The sequence below is a fragment of the Eschscholzia californica genome, unplaced genomic scaffold, assembly GCF_041429995.1.
Source record: "Eschscholzia californica isolate CP2 unplaced genomic scaffold, dmEscCali1.0.p SCAF_1, whole genome shotgun sequence".
NCBI classification, from domain to species: Eukaryota; Viridiplantae; Streptophyta; class Magnoliopsida; order Ranunculales; family Papaveraceae; genus Eschscholzia; species Eschscholzia californica.
The window spans coordinates 63,126,092-63,136,191 of record NW_028238198.1 but is presented as its reverse complement, the minus strand read 5'-3'; the positions used below and the strand labels follow the sequence as shown (position 1 = coordinate 63,136,191).

Sequence of the window (10,100 nt, the reverse complement as noted above, 5' to 3'; positions counted from 1 at the left end):
CGCTTAAAATAAGTTGTTAGCTTCTAACTTAGTTAACCGAGTCGGCACTGAGGTGCAAGCAGGCAAAACCTTGCTTTGGGCACGTAGGGCAAAAGGCCTCACACGAAGCATACAAAGATAGAAGTAAGGGGCCCTATTACTTTATGGGTCATTTCTCAAATAGCCCCCAACTTTGTGACCGGTTTCATACTTAATCGCCTACTTTATCAAAAATACCCAGATGACCCTCTTTTTCAGTTACCGTTATAAGTTTATAACACCGTTAATAAATCATCATCTCTCTCTCCTTCATCTCATCTTCTCTCTCTGCCACCTCATCTTCTCGCCACCTCATCATCTTCGACCGCCCAATTTTCCGGTCGACGACCTCCATCGGTGAAGATGATGAGGTGGCAGAGAGAGATGATGAGATGGAGGAGAGAGTGACGATGACTAATCAACGGTATTATAACGGTAACTAAAAAAGGGGGTCATCTGGGTATTTTTTATAAAGTAGGCGATTAAGTAGGAAACCGGTCACAAAGTTAGGGGTCATCTGGGTATTTTCTGATAAAGTAGGGGGTCAGGCAGGAAACCGGTCACAAAATTGGGGGTTATTTGGGAAATAACCTTTATTTTATTTCTATAATAAAATTACCAAAGATGACAAGTAGGTTACTTTGGCTCGATTGGTAGCAAACATGTTAGGAAGGCTAAACAACCTAGGTTCAATCTCAAGCATAAACATTTTTTTTCTTTTGAAATTGTATTTTTTTTACTACTTTAGTTGACATTTCTAATACCACCACAATTACTAAACCTCCTCTACCACTGTACCTCTACTACTACTACCCTTACTAACCTTTAACACCATAGCCACTACCATTAAATTGTTTTGTTAAGTTTGACACTTCTAATACCCCCACGATTACTAAGCCTCTACTAATATACTTCCATTACCATCATCATTACTAAACTTTAACACCACAACCACCGTCAATACTAAACCTCCACCACCACCACAACTACCATCAAACCACAACCAAAACTATCACCCTAAGCATAAAAAAAAGGTTGAAATTTCGTTGCGCTATTTTATTAGAGAATCATTTTCTAATACTTTCTTTTTTCTGCGTAAAAAAAAACTGAACAAGCTACTGACTCGTCGAGTTCCTCGCTGAACCACTTGATCTGGAGATCGACGAGACTGTCGAGAGCTCTCCCCGAACCCAAATCGATTTCCGAGTAACTCAATCAAATTGTCGATTCAGATTATAAGTTATGAACACAAGTTTCATTTTTAAACCTCACATTATGCGCATAGAAAATGTATAAAGTACCGATATACAATTTTTTTCTTGTGAAACGCATATAAGCCGCATTCTTGAAAGTCGCTTCGGTCTCCGAAATCTTAAGACCGCACCTGTTAGTTACGTGCTTATTTAAAGTTTGGTAAAAAAGTCTTTACCACTTTTGCCACCACAAAAACTTTACCACTTCCGTTGCAACTTCACCACCTCTGGCGCAAGTAATTAACTTTTTGGTAAAAAAAAAGAGTAAACAAGTGATGTTCTTTTGTAAAGAAGTAAATAAGTTAGCTTGGTAATCCGAAAACTTTAGACTGCAATTAAGTTAAATTTTGAATTTATTTTTACAGGAAATTGGGTTGATGATCTAATTATAAACTTTTTTAGTCAAAAAGACAAGTTGTTTTACCCAAAATTTGAATTTTTTTTTGTTAAAACCTCAAATATTTGTATTTTGTTTGGATAAAACCCCAATATTTTTTGCAAAGTTGTTGCAAGGTGTTGTAAGGCGTTGCACAATTGTTGCATGGCGTTGTAAAGTTGTTGCAAAGTCGTTACAAGACGTTGCAAAGCTGTCGCAAGACACTGCAAAGTTGTCGCAAGTATTTGTAAATTAAAAAAGTACTCACGAGATGAAGCCACAAAACAATTGAATGATCTTTTTTCACCAATTAAAAAAAATTTAGGGAGTTCTGACCAAAATTCTCTTGTTTTAAAGTCATAGTTTTTCTTGTGACGTTAAATTTATGTTATTTAAGTTGAATTCGGAAATTATTGTCGTGAACGTAGTTGGGAGTGGATTGGAAAATATTGTTGTTGCTGAAGCAGTTGTGTTGTGTGATAGGGTTCACCAAGCAAGGAATCCAATTGTTGTCTACACCAAAATTACCTCTTGGTCCAAAGATGATGGGAGTAGAAGAGTTGCGCTCGTGATCATGGAATTAATAGTCAAACCTTAACTAGTACCTTATATGTGTAAATGTATAGTATGTTTAGGGGAAATTGGGTCGGAGACCCAATTTCATGTTTTTTTTGTCAAAAAGACAAGTTATCTTTTTGTCCTTTTAGGCCCCATATATAGTTTGGAAATAGGCTTGAAGGAAAATTCTAAAAGCACTCCCATTTCTAATGCCAAAATTGCCCTTGGAATCTTAGCTTGCGAAGCTTTGCAAACTGGTTTGCAGTGCTTTGCAATCTGGTTTACAGAGCTTCGCAAACTGGTTTGCACTCTGGTTTGCAGAGTTTTGCAATCCCGTTGGCATTGCTTTGCAATCTGGTTTGCCTTGCAATGACTTTGCACACACTTTGCAATCTGGTTTGCAGAGCTTTGCAAACTAGTTTGCACTACTTTGCAATTTGATTTGTCTTGCAAAGCTTTGCAAACTGATTTGCAATCTCGTTTGCAAACTAGTTTGCACTCTCGTTTGCACTCTCGTTTGCAAACTGGTTTGCAATAAGGTCAGTTTCGTATTTTCCCTATATTAGATTATTTACAAAAATGTCATAGGGAGTTGAAGCCTATAAAAAGTTGATAAATCCTTTTTAACCAAAACTCAAATTTTTTAGGGAGTTTTGGCCAAATTTCCCGTTTAGTTTGTATGTGTTTTATTTATGTATAGATTTATGGTATGTTATACGTTATAGATGTTGTATTTATATGTTTTAAGGTATTTTGTATGTGTTATCATCTGTTTATGTTTAGGGTTATTTCACAAATTTCTCCCTAAATTATGCATATCCTGTTAGTTTATCGAAAATACCCAGATGACTACTTTTTCTAATTTTTCGTCCATTGGCTCTTAACTTTTTTTATTGACTTTCAAGAAATTCCCTCAACTTCATTATTTCACATCAACTCTTTTTTTATCTTTCGAAATTTTTTTTCTCTCTATAAAATTTTTCTTTTATCTCATCATTTGTTTCTCTTTTTCTTCTCTCTATTCATGAGATTGATAGATGGAACTTAAGAATTAAGAAACAAGAAGTAAACGTTTCAAAATAATAAAAAATACATCAAGAGAGAAACGAAATAATAAGTTGAAGAATTTTTTTTTACCATTTGCGGGGCTGACTTTCTTTGACCGTTCCACTTCAACCTTTTCTCTTGCTTTTCTTCTTCAATTCTTTCACAATGCTCTTTATCTCTAAAATAAAAACAATGACGGTGAGAAGGATTAAAGGGACAGAAAATAAAAACGAAGTAACAAAACAGTCAAGCCTAAAATGAAAACTGAATGTAATGGGAAAAGAGTTACTTCTAATCAAAACTAGATTTAGAAACAAATAGCATAATTCAAGAAATCGAATAAGAGGACGATGAATCAACCACAACAGTTTTAGGAGAATTCAACTGTTCAAAGTAGGACATAAAAAAATTTAAAGTGATTTGGTTTTCTTATTAAACTTATATACGGTATCATGTAAATAAGCTTCAGACCCTCGCACCTATTTTATTTTTCAATTTTTATGGCAAAACTATTACAAGAAGTCACTCGTATTTATCTAAAAGAAGTTCTAAACGCACTTGTGGTAATTATTATAAGCGTCCAATTTGCACATAAAGTCCTCTTACAACTGAGTTGTAGCAACTATAAATATAATAATTTCGATTTTTTTTTTTAAAAGTGACTACGAAAGTCATTACAATGGCATTGATACATCAATGAGATGTGATAAACACGATCACCGTCAAATTTAACACAAACGGGCCCAAAGGCCACTAAACAACGACCTAAAGCCAACTGAATTACGGACTTGTAGCCTAACTAAATTACTTTATTTATACTTTTAATAACCCAAGTTAAATAAACCATCAATTCTACTTCCTGTGAGAATAAACCTGAGACCTCTAGGGATTCGGAGTTTATGTCAACACTATCGACCACTTGTATGTCAACGACAGGTGGAAATTGTTACAATCACGATGGAGACTATCTATTCTGGCATTAATAAAATAGTTTGTTACAAAAACACTATTTTATTTATTTTTCTTAAAATACAGTAAGATTTGAATTTTGGTCTCCACATTAAGAAGAATATATTAAAGAATATATTATTGTCGCTCAACTAAATTAAGTTACATGTATTACCACAATCTGTCTGTGCTACTATAAACATATCATTATTTAAACGATTATCAGATTTGTTTATTTCTTAGTCATCCGAATATGAAAGAAAAATATAAGAACAATTACTTTAGCATATATAGAAAACATAACATCCAATGTTCATGGTTAAACCTATAGAAGAAATTGATATGATATATTGTAGGGCATCATTTTTATAATACGAGGTGATAAATGAGAAAGACCTTGGTTAATTTTACTTTTTTTTGTGGTGAAAGGGTAAGTTCATTTTACTTTTTTTTTTTGTTGAAAGAAGTTCATTTTACTTTTTTTTTGTTTTGTTGAAGAGCATTTTACTTGGATGATATCATTTTACTTGGGTGATTCACATGTTCATTTTTTTTATTGTTTTAAAATGAAATCTAGTTAATCATCTGGGTATTTCCCTAATAGCCCCTAACTTTGTGACCAGCTTCCTGCCTAGCCCCTAACTTAGTAACTTTATACAAAATTCTCAGATGACCCTTTTTTTGAGTTATTGTTAGAACGTCGTTAACCAGTCATCAACTCTCTCCCCTACATCTATTCCTCTCTCTCTGCCACCTCATCTTTTCGCCACTTCATCGTCTTCTCCGGCGAAGGTCGCCAACATTAAATTTTTTTTCACTCTTCTTCCTCTCTCTCTAACACTCCGGTGAAGGGAAACCTTCGCCAGAGTGTTAGAGAGAGAGAGGAAGAGTGAAATATTTTTATTTTTTTTATTTTTAATGTTTGAAGGTCGCCGGTCGGAAACTTGCCGGCGACCTTCGCCGGAGAAGCCGATGAGGTGGCGAAAAGATGAGGTGGCAGAGAGAGAGGAAGAGATGTAGGAGAGAGAGTTGATGACTGGTTAACGACGTTCTAACAGTAACTTAAAAAAGGGGCCATCTGAGAATTTTTGATAAAGTTAGAGACTAGGAAGGAAGCTGGTCACAAAGTTAGGGGCTATTAGGGAAATAACCCTAATCATCCTGACCAACGTATTTTAATTATGAGAAATTTTATTCATCTTTCCATTTTGGTCCCTCCCCCAACCCTCAGCTGATGTGGCGACATATCACTTAAGTGTGGAACAATTGTAGAGAGAATGGTGAGAAAACATCAGGGCCGACCCAAGTATATCGGGGGCCCAAAGCGAAATTAAAAATTGGGGCCCCATACGATGGATATTAGAAAAAATTAAATAAAATTTAAACAATGCAAAGACTAAGAATCGAACACTTGCCCTTTTACGCAAAATATAAACTATTTACCAATAAGCTACATCTTAAATTATGTTTGAAATTGGTTTAAAGTATAATTAGTTTTTCGAAAGTTACATACGAAATAGGAAACATGAGGCCCTTAATTATTTGGGGCCCAAAGCGACTGCTTTGGTGGCTTTGGTCACGGGCCACTCCTGAAAAACATACTCCAATGATATGTCGCCACATCAGCAAAGGGCTGGAGGAGGGACCAAAATGGAGGGATAAATAAAACTTTTGATTAATTATTATGATATTATATTGTTTCCATGTGGTTCTTGTAATCTTTTAATTAGCATATTAATAGTTCAACAAATAAAATATTAATTAATTAATTAAAATAGTTCCTCGTAAAATAAAAATATATTAATATATTATCTTCTCTAACCAACATATGGATCGAGACTTATTCCAACTTCCAAAAACTCTTTGAAAATTGCACATATCACAAGGGAAAAGTAAAGTCTCAAACTTTGCTTGATAGGGCGTTTTTTTTCTTCCCCTTTTTCCCTCTTCCCGAGCAAATCGAAACCCTAGAATTCCACCGAAAAATTCTACTATTAGACACTCCAGAATGGGTTGCTCATATTCACTTTCAGGTACTACTCCTATTTGATCTCAACTTTTCATCTGAATTTCAAGATATTTTGTTTGGGATTTTCCTTTTAGGGTTTATCATCTTCAATCATTATACCTCATCTTTTCGAGATGTTTTGATTTGATTCAATCTTGAAAGCATGTCAGTGATTAATACGTTGTTAGTTCGTTTTCGTAATTTCTGTAATTTTAAGCCGAACAATCAAAGTAAGTCTACTGGTGTAATTTTTATTTAACGATCTGGTTCTCTATTTGAGTAATTGAATACTTTGCTGTATAGATATATCATTTCGTTGTTAATGGCGATTTTTCTGTATTTATCAGCTGTTCCTCCTCCCAAGGGATATAGGTTTAGGGTTAAGAATAGCTATCTTCGTGTAATGTGTTTTTAGTTACTGAAAGAATTTGAATTGTTTTTAACTTGGGAGGTGGTATTGCTGTTTTTAGATAGAACTCCTGGGAGATTGCCTGGAATAAATTCAGAGAATGCTGGGACTACAGACTCTAAGAACTTGAAAGTAAAGGTATGGTGGCTGTTTTGGTTGTTGGTGGGTAGAGGTGGTTATTGGGCTGTCTCACATGGAACACAGTCCGGTAGTACGGACCATGCCAACTGTGGCGTGCCTTGGATTTCAGGTTCCCAGGCACGTGTAACGCGGGCAATTAGGGATGGGCTGGCCACAATACGCCCCGTGAAACTGCCAGTGGCAGCGAGTAATAAAATTAAAAAATGGGGCGTGAGTGCCTGTGGGTCTGTGTCCATGCCCAGAATGTGGTAGTCTGGGCACGCTACGGACTGTTCGCCACGACTGTCATTGGGTATGTTATTTTGAGTAACTCTATTGGTTTATTGACTCGTTCTGTGTAGATAGAACATTACATTAAGATTCTGATAATTTCATAGTGTATATGTGAAGATCAGAATGAATGAACCATCATTTTGTGGAAATGAAAAATCTGTAGTTATGGTAACCCAGGAGGACATGTAGTGTGAACATTTATATTGAAGCGAATCTAACGGGGGCACGGGGAAATACGACTAGATATCTTTATTAGTCTAGGTAGCACAATTTCCGGAATTATATGTATTTGGTAAATACTAGTAGTTCAGATTTCAGTAGTTCAATACTATGTGTTCTTGAAGGAGAAAGGTTTGTATTATTTGAAAAAAGAATTGGTAATCAGCTCGGTATTGTGCTCTTACAAGTAATCTAGCAATATTGATCGCTGATTCTAATTCCTATAACAACAACTTAGTAAAGACAAAGGAATTCTTCTGTCATATTTAGATGTTTTGTTAAAATCTTCATATACTGGTGAGTGCTCCCAGGAGTAGATTAATCTCCAACCGTTCTTTTTATGCTTCTGACATGTATCTGATATTTGAACGCAGTTGGTGCTGTTAGGGGATTCTGGAGTTGGTAAAAGTTGTATCGTTCTTCGCTTCGTTCGAGGCCAATTTGACCCAACGTCCAAAGTAAGAAAACATAAAGCATTTGCATAAAACATCAGTATATTCTATTACGAAGGGAACTTGTTATTATTTACCTTTATGCATCACAGATCCTCACATTACACTTTACATGTAGGTATTTCAGTTATATAGTATAAATGTTGATAGACATGGGTATATGGAATTTGACAAGTTTGCGGCTCGGATTGGTGGGACTCGGGGATTGGATCCTGGCCGATCCCCGCCACCGACTGGTTATATTCAATATCAGTAGTTATTTACATTTTAGGTTTTGTAATGTTCTCAGGTAACAGTTGGAGCCTCATTCCTATCACAGACGATTGCCTTGCAAGATTCTACTACTGTCAAATTTGAAATATGGGACACTGCTGGCCAGGAGAGGTACTATACTATTTTATTTACATAAAGTGCTCTGATAAATAAGTTTGGTTTATTAGTCCTAAAACTTTTCAATATTGTGGATGTATAGAAATATACAGTTACCAGTCTTCTTCTAATCAACTTTTTTCCATTGCGACTGCATGTTGGAACTCATGTAGATAGATGTGTCAATCTTAGAGAAATGTTTTTAAAGATGGGATCAGTTGTGTCTGTTTAGGAGGCATAAATACTCAGACAAAAATTAATTTGATGGCTTCTTAAATCATAAGCTTAATTTTTAAAAGAGTTTTCACCTATAAAATAAATCCTTAAAGTTTTATCACGAGAAAGCCTTTTAAAACTGTTCCGAACTGATTAGAAAGAATGAAGTAGGACTTTTTAACTCCTTTATTTTTTGCATTTTCAGCTGTAACATCAGTTTGGTCACCATTTCAGGCTTTTGTGTCTTTTCTTTCGAGAGGATGTCAGCTTGAAACTATAACTTATATTTGTAGTGTTGACGGTTTCCGTTTGCTTTTATTAGGTATGCCGCATTGGCTCCACTTTATTACCGAGGAGCAGCGGTTGCAGTTGTTGTGTATGATATTACAAGCCCAGATTCATTCAACAAGGCACAGTATTGGGTCAAGGTATTCTTTTTCTCAGAATCTACCTATTTACCGCCGTCCTGTTATTTTTCTTTATTAGTTGATGGTTCAACATTGTTATATAATATTCACTCTGTAACTGTGTTATCTTAGGTAATAAGTATAGGTATCAGTCAAAGCAGAATGTGAAGTGTGGTGAAACTATTCAGCATAGGCTATAGATCTTATTAGGAAAACCATTTCTATAAAATTAGTTCCATTTCTCTCCCATATTCGTCAGCATGTAATTCTCGAGTCTAGGGTAGTATCAACAGGTGGGGATTATTGGAGTTCACATGTAATTTTACAGGAGTTGATATTAAAAGTGAACAGGGGAAGGGTGAGATTGAGATGTGATTCCAGCTCCCGAGTCCTCACCCCCTTCTAACAAAAAATAAAGTCATTTCTAGGTATTTTATGATCAGCACTGGCTTTTTAAAAAACTGTAACAAAAACAATGTTCAGCAAGAGGTCTGGCTGAAGTTGGTTCTTATTCCTAAATTTGATCTCTGTTTTTCAATTGATGCACTTGCAATATTAAAAAAACAACTTATGTCAAGAAACAAGGCTAGTTGTCTATGATCCAGATAACATCATGAGTTGCTCTCTGTTTTTTTGACATCATAATGAGTTTTTTTTTAATATTTAATAGGAACTACAGAAACATGGGAGTCCAGACATTGTCATGGCCTTGGTAGGTAACAAAGCCGATCTTCAAGAGAATCGAGAAGTACCCATTCAAGTATGTATTCATGTCTACTTCTGATATCCAATTGATTTTCTACTATCTGAAAAAAAATGACCTATTAAACAATGATTTGTTCCGATGGTGTGTTTGTATCAGTATATTGCTTTAATATCTGATTCTGTTGAACTTATCGACTCATTTTTGTTTCTTCTTGCTAATTAAGGATGCAGTTGAGTACGCAGAGAAGAACAGAATGTTCTTTATCGAAACTTCAGCCAAGACAGCTGATAATATCAACCAACTATTTGAGGTATCAATATATGCTTTTACTTTATATCCTACTCTCCTAGGCTTCTTACTGAACCCTGATTACACAAATGCTTATTTTACTTTTCTTCGTTTGTCAGGAAATCGCTAAAAGGTTACCGAGGGAGACTACTTCTTGATTTTAAACACTTGAAATTGTGGATGGATCAAACAGTTATTGTATTATTTAAGTCCTTTAGTTTTATAATTTGTAATGCCAAGTTTGTTTATATTGTGAATTATCCTGCAAACATTGTTCGATTATACAACTTCTTGCTAGTGTTTTTTTTAACACAAAGTATGATAACGGAAACTGAATTTAGGCTTCTTGGAGTAATGGCTATATGTGTTTCTGTTAAACAAAGTATAAACATGATTATCGTTATTTTGACTA

The 10,100-nt window shown here is 35.1% G+C and overlaps 1 protein-coding gene across 1 annotated transcript; it reads left to right on the top strand.

The window, feature by feature from the left end:
- Nucleotides 1-6,019: 6,019 nt before the first annotated feature.
- On the top strand, nt 6,020-10,100 carry ARA6 (Ras-related small GTP-binding family protein). The gene is made up of 8 exons (XM_086654572.1): nt 6,020-6,233; nt 6,679-6,755; nt 7,625-7,708; nt 7,992-8,086; nt 8,610-8,715; nt 9,365-9,454; nt 9,624-9,710; nt 9,808-10,100. The coding sequence occupies exons 1-8, from the start codon at nt 6,209-6,211 to the stop codon at nt 9,844-9,846; spliced, it is 603 nt and encodes a 200-aa protein (XP_086510698.1). The 5' UTR covers nt 6,020-6,208; the 3' UTR covers nt 9,847-10,100.